This window comes from Sapajus apella, unplaced genomic scaffold, assembly GCF_009761245.1.
Source record: "Sapajus apella isolate SASKATOON/1434 unplaced genomic scaffold, GSC_monkey_1.0 scaffold53, whole genome shotgun sequence".
NCBI classification, from domain to species: domain Eukaryota; kingdom Metazoa; phylum Chordata; class Mammalia; order Primates; family Cebidae; genus Sapajus; species Sapajus apella.
The window spans coordinates 9,483,296-9,510,127 of NW_022436993.1; the positions used below are offsets into that span (position 1 = coordinate 9,483,296).

The 26,832-nt window shown below is 40.5% G+C and overlaps 1 protein-coding gene across 4 annotated transcripts in view; it reads left to right on the plus strand.

Moving 5' to 3' along the window:
- NSUN6 (NOP2/Sun RNA methyltransferase 6) overlaps positions 1-26,832 on the plus strand; it is a 60,892-nt gene that overhangs the window by 23,048 nt on the left and 11,012 nt on the right. For all 4 annotated transcript variants that reach the window (XM_032243944.1, XM_032243945.1, XM_032243947.1 and 1 more), the window contains 2 exons: positions 6,840-6,959; positions 15,132-15,273. In XM_032243944.1, coding sequence (XP_032099835.1) covers positions 6,840-6,959; positions 15,132-15,273 — 262 coding nt within the window. The remainder of the gene's footprint in view (positions 1-6,839; positions 6,960-15,131; positions 15,274-26,832) is intronic.

A 26,832-nucleotide genomic window follows, 5' to 3' on the forward strand; every position in this document is an offset into this window, starting at 1 on the left:
CTGTTGTCCAGGCTGGAGGGTAGTGGTGCAATCGTAGCTCAATGTAACTTCAACCCACTGGGCTCAAGTGGTCTTCCTGCCTCAGCCTCCCAATTAGTTGGGACCATATGTGTGCACTGCCATGCCTGACTAATTTTTTTGACATTTTTGTAGGGATGGGGTCTCACTTCGTGGTCCAGGCTGGTCTCAAACTCCTGACCTCAAATGGTCCTCCCACCTTGGCCTCCCAAAGTGTTGGAATTATAGGTGTGAGCCACTGCACCTGGCTTCTTCCCGGTATTTAGCCAGTAGACATTTTATAAATTCAGAGATTATTTCTGGTGTGAACGAACAGAAAAACAGATGTTTATTATACTCTGATTGCACATTGGTAATGGTCTAACACGTTAGGGTATATAATCTAACATATAATTGCTTATGAATCATTTTGGGGATTTTTGTTTGCTAATTTTAGTTTCAATGGAGTTTGGTGTTTTTTTGTGCTTGTTGATTATATAATTCATTTTTAAACATTTGTGTTCATTTGAAAATGTAGCCATGAATCATTGCTAATGATACCTGCACTGCTTCAAATTAATAATGTTTAATGCAGTGTTAGTTTTCTCTTTGGTTTGACAGTACCTACTCATCCCATAATTTAGGTTTTTGTCTTGTTTTCTTTGAGATAGGCTCTCACTCTGTCACCCAGGCTGGAGTGCAGTGTCATGATCTTGGGTCACTGCAGCCTCGACCTCCCAGGCTCAGGTGATCCTCCCACGTCAGCCTCCTGAGTAGCTGGGACTACAGCATGTACCACCGCACCTGGCTAATTTTTATATTTTTAGTAGAGATGGGGCTTTGCCATATTGCCCAGGCTGGTTTTGAATTCCTGAGCTCAAGTGATTATCTCATCTTGGCCTTCCAAAGTTCTGGAATTATAGGCATGAACCACTGTGCCTGGTCATAATTTAGTTTTGACTTTATAAAAAATCTTTTTTATATTTTTTTGCTATCTATAGCTGTACTCCTTCACCTTAAAATCAGTTTAATGATGACTTGATGAAGTATTGCGAGTCATTTTCCGATTCATACTGTCCAGACTACCATAGAGCTATATTCTTTGTCACCTAATAGCAAGGGACATGAGAATTTCCTGCCAGAATAAAGCTTTTGTGTCAGAGGGTGGAGTTTAACCTTTTGTCATCTCTCCAGTGAAAGCAGTTTTATTTTATGTAATCTATTTCGATGGCCAGTTTCTGATGGCCAGTGAGACTTATCATAAGGGATGCTAATGGTATCGCAGCTAACGTTGGCTGAGTGCTTATTGTGGTCCATGTATACTGAGCTGAGTGTTTCATATAAGTTACTACATTTACTTCCTGGAAACCTTCAATTTTATAGATAAGGAAATAGAGCCTTAGAAACGTAAAGTGCGTAGCATATAGTAGGTATTTATAGTTTTTCAGTGATTAAATGAGTGATTTGCTGTGTGCTGTGTAGGTAAAAAATAACTACAGTCAAAATTTGAATACAGGTCTTTCTGACTTCTAACCTGTATTCTTGACCCCATGCCAGTGCTCCAGATATAACCCTTGTAAGATCTGCATCTGAATCACCTGCAGGACCTTTTGAAAATGCAGTTCTTGGGTCATAATTTAGATTTACTGAGTTCCAAGTTCAGAGGGTGAGGTCTTTAAGCAATTCACATATGACATTAAATTTCCCAAGTGCTTCTTTGACAATTTCCCAAAAACTCTGTGGTCAGTGCTTTAAGATATTAGTTGATATTTTTGTGTTAGATTTTCCTTTTCAACCTGGTTCAGAGCTGCCAGATTCTTAAGTGGGTCGTAACTGATCTATAAAACCTAAATAGCTTAATTCAGTGCAGACCAGAACCAGGTGATATTCATTTCTCTAAGGAAAATTCTAAAAGTGCAGAAGAGTAAGTTTAAGAAGAATGTGGAATTTAAAAATTTCATTATTATCCTTGAATTTTTACATACATAATGATTTTCACAAATAGAACAAGTTTCACATTTACATATAATGGTAATATAAAACGTTTGGAGGCTGGGCGCGGTGGCTCAAGCCTGTAATCCCAGCACTTTGGGAGGCCGAGGCGGGTGGATCACGAGGTCAAGAGATCGAGACCATCCTGGTCAACATGGTGAAACGCCGTCTCTACTAAAAATACAAAAAATTAGCTGGGCATGGTGGCACGTGCCTGTAATCCCAGCTACTCAGGAGGCTGAGGCAGGAGAATTGCCTGAACCCAGGAGGCGGAGGTTGCGGTGAGCCGAGATCGCGCCATTGCACTCCAGCCTGGGTAACAAGAGCGGAACTCCGTCTCCAAAAAAAAAAAAAAACGTTTGGAATGTTTCAACAAGTCGCTTTTCTTTTCAAACAAACACACTTGAATACTAAAGTGGATTAAATGACAGTCACTGAAAGTACATCACATAAGAGGCATCATCTAAATGAAAGTACTTTTCAATAGTGTTAAATTATTGCAATAGATGCTGATACTTTAATAACAAATTTAAAATTTTTGCTTTTGTCAGTATCCATGCTTCTCTAACAGCTAAGAAGCTCATTGTAGCCGTAATTTGCAGTTTTCATTTTGGTTTTAGGAATTAACTTAGATCTAGTAGAGAAGATGCCCAAGGCTTTCATAGGTCTCAGGCTATGCAGGGAGGTTTATTATCTCACAAATTTTATAATTTAATCGCGCCATTTACTAAGACTCTGCAGTAAATTCGTATGTATCAAATCACTTGAAAAACTTGCTTTATCACCTAGGCTGGAGTAAAGTGGTGTTATCTCAGCTCACTGCAACTTCCGCCCCCCAGTTTCAAGCAATTCTCCTGGCTCAGTCTCCTGAGTAGCTGGGGCTATAGGAGTGTACCGCTGTGCCCAGCTAATTTTTATATTTTTAGTAGAGACGGAGTTTCATCATGTTGGTCAGGATGGTCTCGATCTCTTGACCTCGTGTTCTGCCCACCTTGGCCTCCTAAAGTGCTGGGATTACAGGTGTGAGCCACTGCGCCTGGCAGTCTGATGCTTTGTGTGTAGTTCGTGCTCAGCTGTTGCTTTTGGCAATAACTCATTTTCAGCTTATTAAATATAAAAGAAGGATGTCATCTTACTGTTGTTATAATAAAAAAGACATGCACACAGGGCAGGAGTGCTTTTCTTGCACCTCCAGCAAAATGTAAATTCCATTGAAGAGAGGGATCTCTCCAGTGCATAGACCAATGTCTGATATATAGTAAGCACTCAATGCATTTTGTGGAGTCAATGAATAAAGCATCTGTCTACTGTTTTGATTCTGTATTTTATTTATTTTTTGAGACTGAGTCTCACTGTGTCTACCAGGCTGGAGTATAGTCTCATGATCTCAGCTTGTTGCAACCTCCACCTTCCCAATTCAAGCGATTCTCATGCCTCAGCCTCCCAAGTAGCTGAGATTCCAGGCGCCCACCACCATACTGGGATAATTTTTGTGTTTTTAGTAGAGACGGGATTTTATGATGTTGACCAGGCTGGTCTCGAACTCCTGACCTCAGGTGATCCACCGCCTTGGCCTCCCAAAGTGTTGGGATTACAGGTGTGAGCCACTGTGCCGGCCTGCTAGTAGTCTTTTTTCTTTGGTATTTTTGAGGCAATATCTCACTTTGTCTCCCAGGCTGTGTGTGGTAGTGGAATTGTGGCTAACTGCAGCCTGGACCTTCCAGGTTCAAGTGATCTTCCTGCCTCAGCCTCCTAAGTAGTTGCTACTATAGGCACACAGCACTATGCATTGCCAATTTTTGATTTTTTTTTTTTTTTTTTTTTTTTTTTTTTTTATGGAGATGAGGTCTCACTATGTTGCCCAGGCTGGTCTGGAACCTCTGGTCTGAAGCGGTCCTCCCATCTAGGCCTCTGAAAGTGTTGGGATTATAGGCATCAGCCACCACACCTGGCCTCGCTTTTCATTCTAAGTGATTATTGTTTTGTTATTGTGCAGGACAGGAGGACATAATTAAATACTTTGTCTTGGAAAAATCTTTGGGAAATTTGTGGGGGTTTTTCATTTTGGTTTGGTTTTTGATGCCTCTTGCCTTTTTCTGAAAATTGTTATTCCCCCAAGCCTATACATGGGGGGAATACCAACAGCCAATGCAAAAGCTTCACATTGTGGTGAGGGCTTTTTAGTGATGGGGGGTTTATGATCAGGGGCCCGTGATAGGGATTATTTTTAATTTTAGCATCTCAGATTACCCAAAGATATTTTGTAAAGTTAATAGTAGTATTGTACACAGTCATTAAAATTGCAACTCTGCTATATCATTTGGTTTCTCAAAATCAAAAAGGAAACTTTTAAATTGCTTAAACACAATCCATAGAATTAAGAAGTATTAGATGCCCTTCAGTTGAACTAATTGTCTGATAAAAGTTTAACAGTTAAATACTTAACAGCAGCTGCTTTCAAAGTTATAGTCTTGGTTCACTGGAAGAAAAAATTGGTGCCTGAAACTTAACTTTTTTTTTTTTTTTTTTTGAGACGGAGATTCACTCTAGTTGCCCAGGTTGGAGTGTAGTGGTGTGATCTCGACTCATTGCAATCTTCACCTCCCAGCTTCAAGCGATTCTCCTGCCTCAGCCTCAGAGTAGCTGGGATTACAGGCATGCACCACCACACCCAGATAATTATTTTGTATTTTTAGTAGAAATGGGATTTCTCCAAGTTGGTCAGGCTGGTCTCGAACTCCCAACCTCAGGTGATCCACCCGCCTCGGATTCCCAGAGTGTGCTGGGATTACAGGCGTGAGCCACTGCGCCCGGCCCTTAATTTTTTAAGTGCCTCATTTCTTCTAAGCAATTTAAAGAGGTTGCACAAACTATGGATCATTGAATAAAGACTCCTGCCTGGCCCTACCACTTGTGGCTGCCTTCCTTTGTCTGGGTTAGAACCTGGATCAGATGTTTAAAAGCTTTCATAGGTGATTCTAATGTGCAGCTAAGTGGTAGTCAGTGTAGTCCAGCTGTGGTGCATGGGTGGATGGCACACTAGAATCGTGTAGGGTGATTTTGAAACCGCTGATGATCCAGTGCTAGAAATTCTCACTTTACTAGATAAGGCCCACACTTTTTTTCCTAAGCTTACCAGGTGATTACATTGCAAAACCAGTGTAAAGGAATATTCTAGAGGAAGGTAGCAAATGATTTTAAGAAAACTCTGTCACCGGGCACAGTGGCTCACACCTGTATCCCAGAACTTTGGGAGGCCAAGGCTGGAGGATAACTTGAGCCTGGGAGTTTGAGACTGCCTAGGCAACATATTGCAAACCCTGTCTCCACACTTGATCTTAGCCAAAAGGCCAAGAAGCGATACAGTACGACCCCGTCGCTACAAAAAATTTACAAAATTGGCCAGGCTTTGTAGTCCTAGCTGCTCTGGACGCTGAGGTGGGCGGATTTCTTGAGCCCAGAAGTTCAAGGCGGCAGAGAGCTATGATTGCACCGCTGCACTCCAGCCTGTGTCACAGAGCAAGACCATATCTCCAAAAATAAATAAATAAATTTTAAAAACTGTCATTTGAATCTTTAATGAAGCGTATTGACATGGACTGTTTCGTATTTTTCGACTTACTACAATCAGAAGGTTCTTAATATATTATGTTTGAATGGAAACTTATGTAATCTTTAGCCAATCCATTAATGTTATCATTTTTAGGAGTGAAGCAGAGCAAGTCGTCTCCAGATAAAGAATCAGCAAACCTTTAGCAGCTTCAAACATGTTTTAGTGTTTTCGTCTTGAAGTTCTATTTAAATATTTTTGTAATAAATAAAACTTGCTGCCAGGTGTACTGGCTCACACCTGTAATCCCAACACTTTGGGAGGCCTAGATAGGCAGATTGCCTGAGCCCAGGAGTCCTAAGACCATCCTGGGCAACATGAGGAAACCCTGTCTCTGCAAAATATGTAAAAAAAGTAGCTGAGTTAGGTGATGTGTGCCTATAGTCCCAGCTACTTGGGAGGCTGAGGTGGGAGGATTGAGAAAGCCCAGGAGGTTGAGGCTTCAGTGAGCTGTGATTGTGTCACTGCACTGCAACCTGTGTGACAGAGCCAGACCTTGTCTCAAAAATATAAATAAATCATAGAACTTGCTGGATAAACTATAGTAAAGTTATTTTTAGTGTTTATAGCTCTTTGGGTGCCTACATTATTTGCATTGATTTTAATGCTTGTTATATTCAGAGGAAGAAATTTGCTTGTTTCAAACTCCTTTCTCACCATTGAGTTTGTTTTGAAGTGGTGATCTTAGATTCCCTTGAGAATGTTGCAGCCCACTCAAAATTCTTGAGGATGTTTTTGTAAGAATGAATTGAAATCTTTAAGGTTTAAGAGGCACGATTGGGAGGATCCAAAATTTAAGCCCAGCCTAAGCAAAATAATGAGACCCTGTCTCCAAAATAAGCAAATAACTCCATGCTTGTTAGACTCTGTTTTTCTTGCAAGGTAATTTTAGAAATGAGTTATTTTATGACACTATTCCATCTGTTTTATTCAAGGCTGTCATTCTATAGTAAGTAGTCCTTATATAATTAATACTAATAAATTAATGATTGAATATGACTTACTATTATAGATGAGGTATGTTTTGTGTTCTTTCATAGGTGGTTTGTGTGTAAGTCCTGGGAGATCATAGGCTAGTCTAGGAAATTGTGAATTTCCTGAGTGTATTTATAAAAACTACCCTCTTGGCAGACTTGGGGATGCTGTATAGTGGATTAAACCCAGAGGCTTCTTTACATTCTCTGGTTCTCAAAAATGGTTTAGGATTATTGATAATTGATAACATTTTTTTTCTTTATAGAATTTGCCATCTGCTGTAGTAACTCATGTTCTAAATCCTCAACCTGGTGAGAAGATTCTAGACTTGTGTGCAGCACCTGGAGGTAAAACAACACACATTGCAGCACTAATGCATGATCAGGTGAGACTGTCTTCACAGCAAAACCACTTTCAAAGCAGTATATATTTCAGTAGTGAAGGTGGAACAGTGTGAAACTTCTGAAACATACAGCCATTCACAGTCTATTTCAGATTCAGCCAAAATGAAAACTATTCAGTGATGTCAGTCACCACATATTAAGCTCAGTAGACAATGATCATTTATGAAGACTGTCTCAAGACCTTCTTGAATTTTACAGTTTGCTAATATGATTACAGACTACTTCTGTTATAAAATTCAATTTAATATATTTAGATATTTTATATTCTTAATTTTAAGATTTTGTAGTTTAAACGATTAAAGTATATTCTGCCTTTAAAAACTAATTTCACAGTACATTATCAAAGTGTGAAATATGTATATGTTAAGATATATATACACATAGTTCTATAATACATAAAGATATACACATACATTTAGAATATTTACTATTTAAAGTTATTTTGGTCTAAGAAATATCTCTAATAGAAAAGGATATTTTTTAAATACTGAAAATGAGAATGAAAAAAGAGTAAAGGATATTTGTTGTTTAAATTTTGAGGAATTTAATACCCTTAGAATATGCTTGTCTGCTTATTTATACTCCTCTTTGCCTCAAAAGAATTTAAAGTGGTAACAAAAACTCTTCAGGGAAAATGTATTAAATACCACTAGTGCATAAAAGAAAGCATCTGAAATAAGAGTTTATTTTGTTGAGTTGCAATGTTTAATGCAAATCATTTTTCAGTTTATATGGAAGGTTTAAGTTTGGTCATGATAGGTTTTGAGAAAGTTTTAATTCTCGTTTAATTTATGGTGTATTGTATTTGCTTAACGATAATTATTCGTAGAGATTTGACTTTCTCTTAGTAAAAAAAAAAGTCTTTCCAAAGGGAGTCTGGATATTCAGTTTTCTGTTGGTTTTATGATATGTAAAGACACAAAATTTCAGTGGCATACAACTAAACATTTTGGGGTCTCGGGTATCTATGGGATTCAGCTGATCTCTGCTGGGCTCACTCATGTACTAGTCAGCTGCAGATAAACTAGGCATTTCTGATGATCTTCGGTGGGCCCGTTGGCTTAGACTTGGATAATTGTTGACTCAGCTAAAGTGGCCTCAGCTGAGACAACTAGGATGCCCTGCCTCTGGTCAATGTGTAAGTTCTCCTCTGGCTAGGACCAGCAGACTAGCCCAGCAGAGGGCAATAATTGGAGGCTAGTGATGGCAGAGAGCAAAGCCGAGCAAGTGCAACTGTTCAAGTGCTTTTCATTGTATTTATTAAAAAATCTCTGCTTACATCACATTTACTGTCATCCTATTTATTGGCCAAAACAAATCACATGGCTGAATCTGAACAGAGTGGCAGCATATTGGGTATTGCAGGATTTTCTGATGAAGGATGAATATACGTGGAAAGTTGAAGAATTGAGGCTATATGTAGGCAGCAATCAACTATAGTGGGACAGCAACGTAGACATGAACAACCAGAATACAGATATTTGAGCCAGAACTGAATCCCAAATTGTGTTGCTGCTTTTAATTTGTTATTTGTTTTAGTAGGTAAGCAAATCTTTTATGACTGCAGCCTCCAGGCTTGTAGTTTTATAAAAGTAGCCATCAGCTAGTTTCTCCTTTACTATGCAATACATGTGACCTTTATTCTAGTTGTTGACTACTTTCCTAGTTCACCTCACTTTAAATGGTTTCCCTGTTTGTCACAGTATTAATTGAAAGTGTCTATCACTAAACCTGGTGGCATTTGAGGAATATTTACACATTTTCTGCATTGTAGGCTATGCCATTGCTGTATATGGCATACAAGGACCATATAAAAGAAAAGGAATAAAATATATAGAAAAGTCATTTTCACTGTCTTGCATATATAATTTCATAGTATATTTAAAAATATATGAATATTACAATGCATTCTTTTTTTTTTTTTTTTTTTTTTTTTTTTTTTGAGGCGAAGTCTTGCTTTGTGGCCCAGGCTTGGCCAACTGCAACTTCTGCCTCCCAGGTTCAGGTGATTCTCATGCCTCAGCCTCCTGAGTAGCTGGGATTACAGGTGTTTGCCACCACTGACTAATTTTTGTAATTTTAGTAGAGAGGAGGTTTCACCATGTTGGCCAGTCTGATTTCGAACTCCTGGCCTCAAGTGAGGTGCCTGTCCCAGCCTCCCAAAGTACTGGGATTACAGGTGTGAGCCACTGCTCTCGACCCACAATGCATTCTGAAAATTTTGACTGTTTGTTTTTAAAAATTTTGCTTTAAGTTCTGGGATATACATGCAGAATGTGCAGGTTTGTTACATAGGTATACATGTGCCATGGTGGTTAGCTGCATCTATCCACCCATTATCTAGGTTTTAAGCCCCATGTGCATTACATATTTGTCCTAATGCTACCTCTCCCCTTGACCCCAACTCCCTGACAGACCCCCATGTGTGACGTTTCCCTGTGTTCTCACTGTTCAGCTCCCACTTATGAGTGAGAACATGTGGTGTTTGGTTTTCTGTTCCTGTGTTAGTTTGCTGAGAACGATGGTTTCCAGTTTTATCTATTGTCTTGCAAAGGATATTAACTCATTCTTTTTCATGGCTGCATAGTATTCCATGGTGTATATGTGCCACATTTTGTTTTTCCAGTCTGTCATTGATGGTCACTTGGGTTAGTTCCAAGTCTTTGCTATTGTGAATAGTGCTGCAATACACATATGTGTGCATGTGTCTTGATAGTAGAATGATTTATAATCCTTTGGGTATATACCCAGTAATGGGATGCTGGGTCAAATGATATTTCTAGTTGTAGATCCTTGAGGAATCCCCACACTGTCCTTCATAATGGTTGAACTAATTTACACTCCCACTAACAGTGTAAAAGTGTTCCTATTTCTCCGCATCCTCTCCAGCATTTGTTGTTTCCTGGCTTTTTAGTGATTGCCATTCTAACTGGCGTGAGATGGTAGTTTATTGTGGTTTTGATTTACATTTCTCTAATGACCAATGATGATGAACTTTTTTTCATGTTTGTTAGCCCCATCAGTATCTTCTTTTGAGAAGTATCTGTTCATATCCTTCGTCTACTTTTTGATAGGGTGGTTTTTTCCTTGTAAATTTGTTTAAGTTCCTTGTAGTTTCTGGTTATTAGACCTTTGCCAGATGGGTAGATTGCAAAAGATTTCTCACATTCTGTAGGTTGCCTTTTCCCTCTGATGATAGTTTCTTTTGCTGTACAGAAACTCCTTAGTTTACTTAGATCTCATTTGCCAGTTTTGGCTTTTGTTGCAATTGCTTTTGGTGATTTAGTCATGATGTCTTTGCCTATGCCTATGTCCTGAATGGCTTTGCCTTTCTTCTAGGGTTTTTATGGTTTGGGTTTTACGTTTAAGTCGCATCCATCTTGAGTTAATATTTGTGTAAGGAAGGGTCCAGTTTCTGTTTTCTGCATATGGAGAGCCAGTTTTCCCAGGACTGTTTATTAAATAGGGAGTCTTTCCTCATTGCTTTTGTCAGGTTCGTTGAAGATCAGATGGTTGTAGATGTCTGTTGTTATTTCTGAGATCTCTGTTCTATTCTATTGGTTTATATGTCTGTTTTGGTACCAATGCAATGCTGTTTTGGTTACTGTAGCCTTGTAGTATAGTTTGAAGTCAGGTGGTATGATGCCTCCAGCTTTGTTCTTTTTGCTTAGGATTGTCTTGGCTATATGGGCTCCTTTTTGGTTCCATATAAAATTTAAAGTAGTTTTTTCTAATTCACTGAGAAATTCAATTGTAGTTTAATGGGAGTAGCACTGAATCTGTAAATTACTTTGGGCGGTATGGCCATTTTCACGATATTGATTCTTCCTATCCATGAGCATGGAATGCTTTTCCATTAGTTTGTGTCCTCTCTGATTTCCTTGAGCAGTGGTTTGTAGTTCTCTTTGAAGAGGCCCTTTGCATCCCTTGTTAATTGTATTCCTAGGTATTTTATTCTCTTTGTAGCAATTGTGAATGGGAGTTCACTCATGATTTGGCTCTCTACTTGCCTATTGTTGGTGTATAGGAATGTTTGTGAATTTTGCACATTAATTTTGTATCCTGAGATTTTGCTGAAGTTCCTTACCAGCTTAAGGAGTGTTTGGGCTGAGATGATGGGCTTATACAGAGACAACTTGACTTCCTCTCTTTCTGTTTGAATACCCTTTATTTCTTTCTCTTGCCTGATTGCCCTGGCCAGAACTTCCAATATTATGTTGAATAGGAGTGATGAGAGAGGGCATCCGTGTCATGTGCTGGTTTTCAAAGGGAATACTTCCAGCTTTTGCCCATTCAGTATGATATTGGCTGTGAGTTTGTCATAAATAGCTCTCATTATTTTGAGATGTTCTATAATACTTAGTTTATTGAGCATTCTTAACATGAAGGGATGTTGAATTTTATCGAAGGCCTCTTTTCCATCTATTGAGGTAATCATGTGGTTTTTGTCATTGGTTCTGTTTATGTGATGGATTATGTTTATTGATTTGTGTATACTGAACCAATTTTGCATCCCAGGGATGAAGCTAACTTGATCGTGGTGGATAAGCTTTGTGATGTATTGCTGCATCCGGTTTGCCAGTATTTTAGTGAGGATTTTTGCATCAATGTTCATCAGGGATATTGGCCTGAAATTTTCTTTGTGTGTGTGTGTGTTTCTGCCAGGTTTTGGTGTCAGGATGATGCTGGCCTCATAAAATGAGTTAGGAATCATTTTCTGTTGTTGGGAATCATTTCAGAAGGAATGGTACCAGCTCCTCTTTGTACCTCCAGTAGAATTCGGCTGTGAATCCATTTATTTGGTCCTGGGCTTTTTTTTGGTTGGTGGGCTATTAATTACTGTCTCAGTTTCAGAACTTGTTACTGATATATTCAAGGATTCCCCCTCTTTCTGGTTTATTCTTGGGAGGGTTTATGTGTCCAGTAATGTATCCATTTTTTCTGGATTTTCTAGTTTACTTGTGTAGAGGTGTTTATTCTCTGATGGTAGTTTGTATTTCTGTGGCATCAGTGGTGATATCCTCTTTATCATTTTTTATTTTTTCTGTTTGATTTTTGTCTTTTTTCTTCTGTATTAGTCTTGCTAATGGTCTATTTTGTTAATCTTTTCCAAAAAACCCTCTCCTGGATTCATTGATTTTTTTTTTTTTGAAGGGTTTTTTGTGTCTCTATCTCCTTCAGTTCTGCTCTTAGTTATTTCTTGTTTTCTGCTAGCTTTTATTTGTTCTTGCTTCTCTAGTTCTTTTAATTGTGACGTTCAGGTGTCGATTTTTAGCTTTCTGATGTGGGCATTTAGTCCTGTAAATTTCCTTTTTAACACTGCTTTAACTGTGTCGCAGAGATTCTGGTATGTTGTCTCTTTGTTCTCATTGGTTTCAAAGAACTTCTTTATTTCTGCCTTAATTTTGTTATTTACCCAGTAGTTATTCAGGAGAAGTTTGTTCAATTTCCATGTAGTTGTGCAATTTTGAGTGAGATTGTTAATCCTGAGTTCTAATTTGATTGCACTGTGGTCTGAGAGACTGTTATGATTTCCATTCTTTTGCATTTGTTGAGGAGTGTTTTACTTCCAATTATATGGTCAATTTTAGAATAAGTGCCATGTGGTGCTGAGAAGAATGCTTATTCTGTTGATTTGGGGTGGAGAGTTCTGTAGCTGTCTGTTAGGTCCACTTGATCCAGAGCTGAGTTCAAGTCCTGAATATCCTTATTAATTTTCTGTCTCACTGATCTGTCTAATATTAACAGTAGGGTGTTGAAGTCTCCCACTGTTATTGTGTGGGCGTCTAAGTCTCTTTGTAGATGCCCATGCTGGAGAGGAGTTGCGATCATTTGGAGGAGAAGAGGCATTCTGGTTTTTGGAATTTTTAGCATTTTTCTGCTGTTTTTTTCTTATCTTCATGGATTTATATACCTTTAATCTTTGAGTCTGATGACCTTTGGATGGGATTTTTGTGCAGGGGTCTTTTTTGTTGATATTGTTGTTTTCTGTTCGTTAGTTTTTCTTCTAAATCAGGCCCCTCTTCTGCAGGTCTGCTGCAGTTTGTTGGAGGTCCACTCCAGACCCTGTTTGCCTGGGTATCATCAGTGGAGGCTGCAGAACAGCAAAGATTGCTGCCTGCTCCTTCTTCTGGAAGCTTTGTCCCATAGGGGCACTGGCCTGATGCCACCTGGAGCTTGCCTGTATGAGGTGTCTGTCGAACCCTGCGGGGAGGTGTCTCCCAGTCCCGAGGCACGGTGGTCAGGGATTTACTTGAAGAGGCAGTCTCTGTCCCTTAACAGAGCTGGTGCACTGTGCTAGGAGAATCCCCCTTGTCAGGATCAGATGCTGTCTTCAGTGCCGGCAGGCTGGAAAGATTAAGTCCACTGAAGTTGTACCCACAGCCATCCCGCCCCCTCCCCCAGGTGCTCTGTTCTAGGGAGAGGAGAGTTTTATATGTAATCCCCTGACTTGGGGCTGCTGCCTTTCCTTCAGAGATGCCCTGCCCAGTGAGGAGGAATCTAGAGAAGCAGTCCAGCAACAGCTGCTTTGCTACACTGTGCTGAATTCCTCCCAGTCCAAACCTTAGCACTGTTAAGGGAAAACCGCCTCCTAAAGCCTCAGTAGTGATGGATGCCCACCAAGTGTGATGGTCCTGGGTGGACTCCAGACTGCTGTGCTGGCAGTTAAAATTTCAAGCCAGTGGTTCTTAGCTTGCTGGGCTCCATGGGAGTGGGACCTGATGAGTGATACCACTTGGCTCCCTGGCTTCAGCACCTTTTCCAGGGGAATAAATGGCTATATCTCACTGAGGTTCCAGGTACCACTGGGGTACCAAAAAACTCCAGCAGGTAGCTCGGTGCCTGCCCAAACAGCTGCCCAGTTTTGTGCTTGAAACCCAAGGCCCTTGTGGTGTAGGCTTATGAGGGAATCTCCTGATCTGCGGATTGCAAAAACCATGGGAAAAGCGTAATACCTGGGCTGGGTAGCACAGTTAGTTCCTTCCCTTGGCTGAGGAAGGGAGTTCCCGTGACTGCTTGCACTTTCTGGTTGAATGATGCCCAACCCTGCTTCTGCTTGCTCTCTGTGGTTTGCACCCACTGCCTAACCAGTCTCAATTAGATGAACTGGGTACCTCAGTTGGAAATGGAGAAATAATCGCCTTCTGGGTTGATCTGGCTGGGAGCTGCAGACCAGAGCTGTTTCTCTTCAGCCCCTCCCAGATTTTCACCTCTTATCTTTATTGACTTTGACTTAAAGTGTTACTCTATAAAATTTTCTTGAACTATGTTTTATACCACACCAGAACATTTTGCCATGCTATATAGAGGTTTTGGCTGATATTTTTCCTGTGTTGGCTGCCAGAATTCATAGGAATTTTATGTGGCTAGCTGGAAGATATTAAAATGACCACTTTTACAAGGAACATTCATTTGCATCTGTCTGTCTCAAAGCACTTTAAGGCTGCTGTCTAACAGCATTAGCTGATGTTCTTCCAGAGGTGAACGAGGGACATCAAATTGGTGATTTTTAATGTTTGCCTCCAATGGATGTTTTTAAGTTTCTTTATAAGATTGCAAATACTTCTTGGTTTTGAGTTTTGTTGATTAAAAGTAGCTAGTCATTATAAGATTATTTTTTTAGGCTGGGGGCAGTGGCTCACTTCTGTAATCCCAGCACTTTGGAAGGCCAAGGCAGGCGGATCACCTGAGGTCGGGAGTTTGAGGTCAGCCTGACCAACATGGAGAAACCCCATCTCTACTAAAAAATACAAAAAAATTAGCCTCGACATGGTGGCACATGCCTGCAATCCCAGCTACTCGGGAGGCTGAGGCAGGAGAATCGCTTGAACCCAGGAGGCAGAGGTTGCGGTAAGCTGAGATGGCACCATTGCACTCCAGCCTGGGCACCAGGAGGGAAACCTTGTCCTAAAAAAAAAAAAAAAAAAAAGATTATTTTTCTGGCAGGAATGTGTATTTTCTTAATGGAAAGACATCGTATTTAGTGTAAATTGGATATACATTTGGTTAATGGATTCAGGTTTTAAAGTAGGGATGGGAGGATAGTCAAAAAGAGTAATTTTTTATGTTTTTCTCATTTTTATGACTGCTTTGGATTTATAGTTTTTTTTTTTTTTTTTTAATGTGTCTGCGTGTGTCTGTTTTCTTTTTAGGGAGAAGTTATAGCGCTAGATAAAATCTTCAACAAAGTAGAAAAAATAAAGCAGAATGCATTATTGTTAGGACTGAATTCCATCAGGGCATTCTGCTTTGACGGAACAAAGGCAATTAAACTTGATATGGTGGACACAGAAGGTGAGAAATTTGATTTTCTTTTTTTAATTGAGAAATCATATATATTTGTGGGATGCAGCATGATGATGTGACATGTATATAATTTTGTATACAATGTGGAATGATTAAAACAAGCTAATTAACATATCCATCACTGTACTTACCGTTTTTTTGTGGTAATTTGAAATTTACTCTCTCAGCAGCTTTGAAATAGGAAATACATTGGTATAGTCACCATACTGTGCAGTAAATCTCAAAAACGTATTCCTGCACTCTAATTGAAACTTTGTGCCCTTTGAACAGCATCTCCCCATTCTTTCTCCTCCCTCCTCCCCCATCCTCTGGTAACAACCATTATTCTACTCTGTTTCTGTGAGTTTGACCTTTTTAGATTCGCCACTTAAGTGAGATCATGTAATGTTTGTCCCTCACTGCCTGGCTTATTTCACTTAGCATAACATGATGTCTTCCAGGTTCATCCATTTTGTTGCAGATGACAGAATTTCTTTTTTTTTTTTTTTTTTTTTTAAGGTATTACATTGTGTATGTGTACCACATTTTCTTTGTCCATTCGTTTCTTGATGGGTTTCATACCTTTACTATTGGGAATAATGCTGCAGTGAAATGAGAGTACAGATATCTCTTCAACATACTGATTTCAGTTCCTTTGTCTGTATATCCAGTAGTAGGATTGCCAGATAATACAGTAGTTCTATTTTTAGTTTTTTGAAGAACCTCAATACTGTTCTCCATAGTGGCTCCAGTAGTGCAGCAGCATGTTCCTTTCCTATGGAGTGTGTTTTTCTCTGCATCCTTGCCTACATTTATTAGAGTGTGTGTGTGTGTGTGTGTGTGTGTGTGTGTGTGTGTGTGTGTGTGTGTGTGTTTTATGATAGCCATTTTAACTGGGGTGAGGCGATACCTCATGGTGGTTTTCATTTGCATTTTCCTGATGATTAGTGATGTTGGGCATTTTTTCATATACCTGTTGGTATTTGTATGTCTTCGTTGGAGAAATGTGTGTTAGGTCCTTTGTCTTTTTTTAATAGGTCTGTATTTTTGAAAGACCTATTTGAAATAGGTCTTTATTTTTTAAAGATAATTTTACTGAATATTAAATTCTTGGTTGACAGGTTTTTTTTTTTTTTCTTTCTGTACTTCGTATATGTCATGTTACCATCTTTTGGCCTCCTTTGTTCCTGATTAACAATCAACTGCCCATCTTTTACAGTTCCCTAGTACATGACAAGTGGTTATTCTCTTGCCGCCTTTAACATTTTCTCTTTGCTTTTGACTTTCAACATTTTTATGATGATGTATCTGGTTGTGGATCTTTTTGCCTTTGTCCAACTCAGTTAGTTGTTCTTTTTCGATGTGTAGCTTGATTGTCATCAAATGTGGATTATTTTCAGCCATTATTTTTTGAATATTTTCCTACCTTTTTTCTTTCTTTCCTTTTGGGACTACCTAAGTTGTCTTAATAATGCCTGCATTGTCTTAATAATGTCACACATTTCTCTGAAGTTGATGTTCATTTTTATTTCTTTCTGACCTTCAGATTGTAACCAAAAAGCAGGTTAGTTGCATACCACATTTAGAGTCCAATTAACAAGAGTGAGGTCTGGTAGAAGGAAAATTTATTCCAACGCTAGCTTAGGTAATGAGGCACAAAGCATCCTGCCTTTATGTGTGCTGCTTCACCTTTGGAGCAGAAAGCAGACAGTTTTATAAGATAAGTGGGGAAGTGAACCAGGGCAGGGGTCCCACTGCTAGCTGGTACGTAATCTAACAGACAGTTGAACTGGCACCTTCCTGGGCAGAATAAGTTGTGGCCAAGCAGGCATGATTTCAATATGTCCTCCTGGTGGATGAAAGTTCCCCCCCGACTCCCTACAAGAGCTGCAATCCCTAGAGGGTGGAAGTTTCAAGACCACCCCTTCGAGGTGAAAGTTCCCTGGCCAGTATTGTTTGATCTGCTACTTGACTGTCAGTTCTCAAGGAGAGATCTGTCTTGGAGGCTTAGTTAGAAGAGTTTGCCCTGCAGGGAGTATCTGGTGAGGGGAAAGTGTGTAAAAGGTAAAATTTGAATTTTTGAAGGGCTGAGTAGGAAACAAACAGGGAATGGGGAAAGGGGAGAAGAGAACAGAAAATAACTTAAAAAGTAGTAATTCATTCCTTTTTCTTAGAAAAATGCAGGTACTCGGTTACAAGATTACATAATCTATATTCAGCTGTCTTAAAGTACATTTTTTTTCCTGTCAGGTTAACTCTGGTTGAGCCCTCTAGTGGGTTTGTTTTTTTTTTTTTTTTAAAGATACTATATTTTCAACATTTTGATTTCCTTTTTTAAAAATTAATTTCTCTCTAGTGATATTCTCTATTTTATGAAGCATGACGATCATATTTCCCTTTACTTTTTAAAGCATGTTTTCCTTTCCTTTAATTCTTTAAACATATTTTTATTGGTTGCTTTAAAGTTTTTGCCTACTAAGTCTGGCAGCTAAACTCGATCAAAGTTTGCTTTGTTTGCTGCTTTTTTTCCCTACCAATGGGTCACACTGTCCTTTTTCTTTCCATATCTCATATATTTTTCTTTTTTTTGGCTGAAAACTGGACATTTTAGATAATACATTGTAACAATACCTTGAATGCTAATTCATCTCCTCCCCAGGCTTGTTGCGATTGTTTGCTTATTTGTTTAGGGTCACGGCTGGACTCTTTTAGTAAAGTGTATTTCTTCAGCATGTGCAGCTGAGATGTCACTCGTCAGCAGCTTTTTTGACATGGGCACAGTAATCATGGGATCACAGTGGTTTTAGTTTTAGCAGGGCTTTCTTTGTGTCTTTCTCTGCTCTTTGTGTTAAACTGTGTGCTTCAGGTATTACAAAACACTGTTACCCTCCACTAATTGCAGACTGATTGCTTTACTCTTTTCAACAGTGCTCTGGGACATAAGTTGTCCCAGTATCTCATCCAGTGAATATGAGAGCCTTTGCATAGGTAATCTTTTTGACCAGACTTTGAGGTTTTTCCCAGCACAAAAGGCTCTTCTCACTGTCTCACGCCTTGAGGCGTTCATCAACTTCTCTTCTCTTTGGTTTAGCTGCTGCTTTTCATGGAGCTCCCAGCCTCCTCTTAATTGCTCATCAACACAGTCTCTATTATTTTCAAGAGTGTGCTGATGCTGAAAATTCCCTGCTATCCGTTCTAAATAAAGTTAGTTTGTTACAGTAGGTAGCTAGTCAGACAGAAACAGGGTAGGAGAGAGCCCCCAGGGCGGTTAACTCTCTTTAAAATAATCATTGGTTGCAGCCAGTGCCAGAGAAAGGCAGTCTCTCAAAAGACAGAAAAAACCTGAATCTGGTGATTAGCTTTCTTTTTTTCTTTTTTTTAAATTTATTTTATTGCATTTTTAGATTTTGGGTTACATGTGAAGAACATGCAAGATTGTTGCATAGGTACATACGTGGCAGTGTGATTTGCTGCCTTCCTCCCCATCACCTATATCTGGCATTTCTCCCCATGCTATCTCTCCCCAACTCATCACCCCACACTGACCCTCCCCTATTTTCCCCCAACAGACCCATGTGTGTAGTGCTCCCCTCCCTGTGTCCATGTGTTCTCATTGTTCAACACCCGCCTATGAGTGAGAACATGCGGTGTTTGATCTTCTGCTCTTGTGTCAGTTTGCTGAGAATGATGCTTTCCAGGTTCATCCATGTCCCTACAAAGGACACAAACTCATCGTTTTTGATGGCTGCATAATATTCCATGGTGTATATGTGCCACATTTTCCCTGTCCAGTCTATCGTCGATGGGCATTTGGGTTGGTTCCAGGTCTTTGCTATTGTACACAGTGCTGCAGTGAACATTCGTGTACACGTGTCCTTATAATAGAACGATTTATAATCCTTTGGATATATACTCAGTAATGGGATTGCTGGGTCAAATGGAATTTCTATTTCTAGGTCCTTGAGGAATCGCCAAACTGTCTTCCACGATGGTTGATCTAATTTACACTCCCACCAACAGTGTAAAAGTGTTCCTATTTCTCCACATCCTCTCCAGCATCTGTTGTCTCTAGATTTTTTAATGATCGCCATTCTAACTGGCATGAGATGGTATCTCAATGTAGTTTTGATTTGCATTTCTCTGATGACCAGTGATGGTGAGCATTTTTTCATATGTTTGTTGGCCTCATGTATGTCTTCCTTTGTAAAGTATCTGTTCATATCCTTTGCCCACTTTTGAATGGGCTTGTTTGTTTTTTTCTTGTAAATCTGTTTTAGTTCTTTGTAAATTCTGGATGTGAGCCCTTTGTCAGATGGGTAAACTGCAAAAATTTTTTCCCGTTCTGTTGGTTGCCGATTCACTCTAATAATTGTTTCTTTTGCCGTGCAGAAGCTGTGAAGCTTGATTAGGTCCCATTTGTCTATTTTGGCTTTTGTTGCCAATGCTTTTGGTGTTTTGGTCATGAAGTCCTTGCCTACGCCTATGTCCTGAATGGTTTTGCCTAGATTTTCTTCTAGAGTTTTTATGGTGTTCGGTCTTATGTTTAAGTCTTTAATCCATCGGGAGTTAATTTTAGTGTAAGGTGTCAGGAAGGGGTCCAGTTTCTTCTTTCTGCACATGGCTAGCCAGTTTTCCCAACACCATTGATTAAACAGGGAATCCTTTCCCCATTGCTTGTTTTTGTCAGGTTTGTCAAAGATTGGATGGTTGTAGATATGTTGTGTTGCCTCGTAGGCCTCTGTTCTGTTCCATTTGCCTATATCTCTGTTTTGGTACCAGTACCATGCTGTTTTGATTACTGTAGCCTTGTAGTATAGTTTGAAGTCCAGTAGTGTGATGCCTCCCACTTTGTTCTTTTTGCTTAGAATTGACTTGGCTATGTAGGCTCTCTTTTGGTTCCATATGAAGTTTAAGGTGTTTTTTTCCAGTTCTGTGAAGAAGGTCATTGGTAGCTTGATGGGGATAGCGTTGAATCTGTAAATTACTTTGGGCAGTATGGCCATTTTCACGATATTGATTCTTCCTAACCATGAGCATGGAATGTTTCTCCATCTGTTTGTATCCTCTCTTATTTCATTGAGCAGTGGCTTGTAGTTCTCCTTGAAGAGGTCTTTTACGTTCCTTGTTAGTTGTATTCCTAGGTATTTTATTCTCTTTGTGGCAATTGTGAATGGCAGTTTGTTCTTGATTTGGCTGTCTTTAAGTTTGTTATTGGTATATAGGAATGCATGTGATTTTTGCACATTAAATTTGTATCCTGAGACTTTGCTGAAGTTGCTTATCAGTTTCAGGAGATTTGGGGCTGAGACAATGGGGCCTTCTAGATATGCAATCATGTCATCTGCAAATAGAGACAATTTGACTTCCTCCTTTCCTATTTGAATACCCTTTATTTCTTTTTATTGCCTGATTGCTCTGGCTAGAACTTCTAGTACTATATTGAATAGGAGTGGTGAGAGAGGGCATCCTTGTCTAGTGCCAGATTTCAAAGGGAATGCTTCCAGTTTTTGCCCATTCAGCATGATATTGGCTGTTGGTTTGTCGTAAATAGCTTTTATTATTTTGAGATAACGTTCCGTCAATACCTAGTTTATTGAGCGTTTTTAGCATAAAGGGCTGTTGAATTTTGTCAAAGGCCTTCTCTGCATCAATTGAGATAATCATGTGGTTTTTGTCTTTGGTTCTGTTTATGTGGTGAATTATGTTTATAGATTTGCATATGTTGAACCGGCCTTGCATTCCCGGGATTAAGCCTACTTGATCATGGTGGATAAGGTCTTTGATGTGCTGTTGCAATCAGCTTGCCAGTATTTTATTGAAGATTTTTGCATCTATGTTCATCATGGATATTGGCCTGAAGCTTTCTTTTCTTGTTGAGTCTCTGCCCGGTTTTGGTATCAGGATGATGTTGGTCTCATAAAATGATTTGGGAAGGATTCCCTCTTTTTGGATTGTTTGGAATAGTTTCAGAAGGAATGGTACCAGCTCCTCTTTGTATGTCTGGTAGAATTCGGCTGTGAACCCGTCTGGACCTGGGCTTTTTTGGGTGGTAGGCTCTTAATTGCTGCCTCAACTTCAGACCTTATTATGGGTCTGTTCAGGGTTTCGGCTTCTTCCTGGTTTAGGCTTGGGAGGAGGCAAGTGTCCAGGAATTTATTCATTTCTTCCAGGCTTACTAGTTTATGTGCATAGAGTTGTTTGTAATAATCTCTGATAATGGTTTGAATTTCTTTGGAATCTGTAGTGATATCCCCTTTATCATTTTTTTGTTGCGTCAATTTGGTTATTCTGTCTTTTCTTTTTTATTGATCTGGCTAGTGGTTTGTCTATTTTGTTGATCTTTTCAAAAAACCAGCTCCTGGATTTATTGATTTTTTTGAAGGGTTTTTTGTGTCTCTATGTCCTTCAGTTCTGCTCTGATCTTAGCTATTTCTTGTCTTCTGCTAGGTTTTGAGTTTTTTTGGTCTTGCTCCTCCAGCTCTTTCAGTTTTGACAATAGGGTGTCAATTTTAGATCTCTCCTTTCTTCTCATGTGAGCACTTACTGCTATATACTTTCCTCTAGAGACTGCTTTAAATGTGTCCCAGAGATTCTGGTATGTTGGTTTCAAAGAATATCTTTATTTCTGCCTTCATTTCATTGTTTATCCAGTCAACATTCAAGAGCAAGTTGTTCAGTTTCCATGAAGCTATGCGGTCCTGAGTTAGTTTTTGAATTCTGAGTTCTAACTTGATTGCACTGTGGTCTGAGAGACTGTTTGTTATGATTTCCGTTCTTTTGCATTTGCTGAGGAGTGATTTACTCCCAATTATGTGGTCAGTTTTAGAGTATGTGTGATGTGGTGCTGAGAAGAATGTATATTCTGTGGATTTGGGTGGAGAGTTCTGTAAATGTCTATTAGGTTTGCTTGGTCCAGGTCGGAGTTCAAGTCCTGGATATCCTTGTTAATTTTCTGTCTGGTTGATCTGTCTAATATTGATGATGGGGTGTTAAAGTCTCCCACTATTAATGTGTGGGAGTCTAAGTCTCTTTGTAAGTCATTAAGAACTTGCCTTATGTATCTGGGTGCTCCTGTATTGGGTGCGTATATATTTAGGATCGTTAGCTTTTCTTGTTGCATTGATCCTTTTACCATTATGTAATGTCCTTCTTTGTCTCTTTTGATCTTTGTTGCTTTAAAGTCTATTTTATCAGAGATGAGAATTTCCACTCCTGCCTTTTTTTTTGCTCTCCATTTGCTTGGTAAATCTTCCTCCGTCCCTTTATTTTGAGCCTTTGTGTATCCTTGCACGTGAGATGGGTTTCCTGGATACAGCACACCGATGGGTTTTGGCTTTTGATCCAATTTGCCAGTCTGTGTCTTTTGATTGGGGCATTTAGTCCATTTACATTTAGGGTTAATATTGTTATGTGTGAATTTGATACTGCCATTTTGATACTAGCTGGCTGTTTTGCCCATTTGTTGATGCAGATTCTTCATTGCGTTGATGCTTTTTACCATTTGGCATGTTTTTGGAGTGGCTGGTACTGGTTGTTCCTTTCTATGTGTAGAGCCTCTTTCAGGAGCTCTTGTAAAGCAGGCCTGGTGGTGATGAAATCTCTGAGTACTTGCTTGTTCACAAAGGATTTTATTTTTCCTTCACTTATGAAGCTTAGTTTGGCTGGATATCCTTGTTAATTTTCTGTCTGGTTGATCTGTCTAATGTTGACAATGAGGTGTTAAAGTCTCCCACTATTATTGTGTGGGAGTCTAAGTCCCTTTGTAAGTCATTAAGAACTTGCCTTATGTATCTGGGTGCTCCTGTATTGGGTGCGTAATATTTAGGATCGTTAGCTCTTCTTGTTGCATTGATCCTTTTACCATTATGTAATGTCCCTCTTTGTCTCTTATGATCTTTGTTGCTTTAAAGTCTAATTTATCAGAGATGAGAATTGCAACTCCTGCTTTTTTTTGCTCTCCATTTTCTTGATAAATCTTCCTCCATCCCTTTATTTTGAGCCTTTGTGTATCCTTGCATGTGAGATGGGTTTCCTGGATACAGCACACCGATGTGTTTTGTCTTTTTATCCAATTTGTCAGTCTGCGTCTTTTGATTGGGGCATTTAGTCCATTTACATTTAGGGTTAATATTGTTATGTGTGAATTTGATATTGCCATTTTGGTGCTAGCTGGCTGTTTTGCCCTTTAGTTGAGCTGGTACTTGTTGTTCCTTTATATGTGTAGAGCCTCTTTCAGGAGCTCTTGTAGAGCTGGCCTGGTGGTGACGAAATCTCTGAGTACTTGCATGTTCCCAAAGGATTTTATTTTTCCTTCACTTATGAAGCTTAGTTTGGCTGGATAGGAGATTCTGGGTTGAAAGTTCTTTTCTTTAAGGATATTGAATATTGGCCCCCACTCTCTTCTGGCTTGTAGGGTTTCTGCTGAGAGATCCGCTGTGAGTCTGATGGGCTTCCCTTTGTGGGTAACCTGACCTTTCTCTCTGGCCGCCCTTAGTATTTTCTCCTTCATTTCAACCCTGGTGAATCTGACTATTTTGTGCCTTGGGGTTGCTCTTCGTGAGGAATATCTTTGTGGTGTTCTCTGTATTTCCTGGACTTGACTATTGGCCTGCCTTGCTAGGTTGGGGAAGTTTTCCTGGATAATATCCTGAAGAGTATTTTCCAGCTTGGATTCATTCTCTTCGTCGCATTCAGGTACATCTATCAAAAGTAGATTAGGTCTTTTCACCTAGTCCCACATTTCTTCGAGACTTTGTTCATTCCTTTTTACCCTTTTTTCTCTAATCATGCCTTCTCGTTTTATTTCATTGAGCTGATCTTCGACCTCTGATATCCTTTCTTCTGTTTGGTCAGTTCGGCTGCTGATACTTCTGCATGCTTCGCGAAGTTCTTGTGTTGTGTTTTTCAACTCCATCAATTCACTTATATTCCTTTCTAATTTGTCCATTCTCGTTAGCATTTCGTCAAATCTTTTTTCAAGGTTCTTAGTTTCTTTGCATTGGGTTAGAACATGTTCTTTTAGTTCACAGAAGTTTCTTACTTCCCACCTTCTGAAATCTGATTCTGTCATTTCATCACACTCGTTCTCCATCCAACCTTGTTCCCTTGCTCGTGAGGAGTTGTGATCCCTTGCAGGAGGAGAGGTATTCTGGTGTTGGGTGTTTTCATCCTTTTTGCCCTGGTTTCTTCCCATCTTTATGGATTTATCTTCCTGTCGTCTTTGTAGTTGCTGACTTTCAGATTGCTGACTTTCAGATTGGGTCTCTGAGTGGACGTTCTGTTTGTTGATGATGAAGTTATTTCTGTTTCTTAGTTTTCCTTCTAACAGTCTGGCTCCTCTGCTGTAGGACTGCTGAGGTCCACTCTAGGCCCTGCTTGCCTGGGGATCGCCTGCAGCAGCTGCAGAACAGTAAGGGTTAGGTTGATACCAGTTTCTTCTTCTGCTGTCTTTGTCGCAGAAGGATACTCGCCAAATGTCAATCTGATCTCTCCTTTATGAGGTGACTCTTTGGATATACAGGGGTCAGGGAGCTGCTTGAGGAGACAGTCTGTCCTTTATAGGGGCTCAAGTGCTAAGCTGTGAGCTCCGTTGTTCATTCAGAGCTGCTGGGCAGGTACGTTTAGGCCTGCTGCAGCAGAACTCATAAACCGCTTTTTGTTCCCACTTGCCCTGTCCCAGGGAGTTAGGGCTTTATTTATGAGTTTCTGTTGTGCTGCTGCCTTTTTTTTTTTTTTTTTTTTTTTCAGGGCTGCCCTGCCCAGCAGGGAAGCAGCCTGGTCACAGTCTGCCTGCAGAGGCTTTGCTGAGCTGCTGTGGTCTCTGCCCAGCCGCCCTGTGAACTTCCCTGCAGTCTTGTTTATATGGGTGAAGTTAGAACTGCCTCAGCAATGGTGGCCCGCCTGTGTATTGGCGGACTCTCTCTGTAATGGCGGGTTGCCTTGGCAACGACAGGCAGCCTCAGCAATGGCGGGTTGCCTTAGCAATGGTAGGCTGCCTCAGCGATGGCCTCCGTCATGGTGGAGTGCCTCTGTAATGGCGAACGCCCCTCCCCCACAGAGCTGGACCGTCCCGGGTTCAGCTGCGCTTGCTGTAAAACTCTCAATCCAGAGAGTTGCTGTTCTTTTGTGGGGGTGGGACCGAGCCTGATCACCTGGCTCCCTGCCTCTGAGCCTTTTTTTTCTTTTTTTAGTTGAATAGTCGACTCTATCCCCGTCACCTGTTGAAACGGCGCCGGGATCTGTTTGATTTCCTGTGCAGCGACTCACTGTGCCGGCTTAAACAGCGGCGCTGAGATTCCTGGTGCTTTTTTTTTTGCCCAGGAATCTCCTGCCTGGCTCCCTGTTCAGTCCCCTCTTTCATCAGATGAATGGGCGACTTCCCCTGGTCTCCAATCGCTAGCCAAAAGGGCACCCGGACCAGTGTATTTTGTATGGAGAACTGCTGGCCAGGGTGCCGACAGAGCAGCTGCGCAGGGCAAAGCAGCCCCACCGACCAAAAGAACTGCGCCAGCCACAACAGCGGCGCTGGGCACCTCCACCTGGGAATCTCCTGGTCCGTGGGCAATAAAAATGTGGCATCCACTCACCCTCTGCGCTTTATCTGGGAGCTGCAACTCCGAGCTGTTCCTAAACAGTCATCTTGGATCTTCCCCCCGTTAGCTTTCTAATAAGATCTCAGGAGTTGGGCAAGTGGGCTTACACGTGCACACGAAGAGGCAGAGGGAAAAGGACCATATAGAAAAGTAAGTTCGGCCGGGCGTGGTGGCTCACGCCTGTAATCCCAGCACTTTGGGAGGCCGAGGCGGGTGGATCACGAGGTCAAGAGATCGAGACCATCCTGGTCAACATGGTGAAACCCCATCTCTACTAAAAACACAAAAAATCAGCTGGGCATGGTGGCGCATGCCTGTAATCCCAGCTACTCAGGAGGCTGAGGCAGGAGAATTGCCTGAACCCAGGACGCGGAGGTTGCGGTGAGCCGAGATTGTGCCATTGCACTCCAGCCTGGGTAACAAGAGTGAAACTCCGTCTCAAAAAAAAAAAAAAAAAAAAAAGTAAGTTCAAGATGGGTTAAATAGTATCAAGAGTTTAAACTGAGAATAACTGGAGGCAGATATAGATGAGTGTTGATATTTTAGTAGAGAAGATTTTAACACATGAAAGCAAAGATAATAGAATGCAACAACAGTTAGATTTAATAGTCAATATTTATGTGTGTAAAAAATTCTGGTCGGGTGTGGTGGCTCACGCCTGTAATCCCAGCACTTTAGGATGCCAAGGCGGGTCACAGACCTTAAAAATAATTGCTTACGGCCGGGCGCGGTGGCTCAAGCCTGTAATCCCAGCACTTTGGGAGGCCGAGGCAGGTGGATCACGAAGTCAAGAGATCGAGACAATCCTGGTCAGCATGGTGAAACCCCGTCTCTACTAAAAATACAAAAAAAAAATTAGCTGGGCATGGTGGCGCGTGCCTGTAATCCCAGCTACTCAGGAGGCTGAGGCAGGAGAATTGCCCGAACCCAGGAGGCGGAGGTTGCAGTGAGCCGAGATCGCGCCATTGCACTCCAG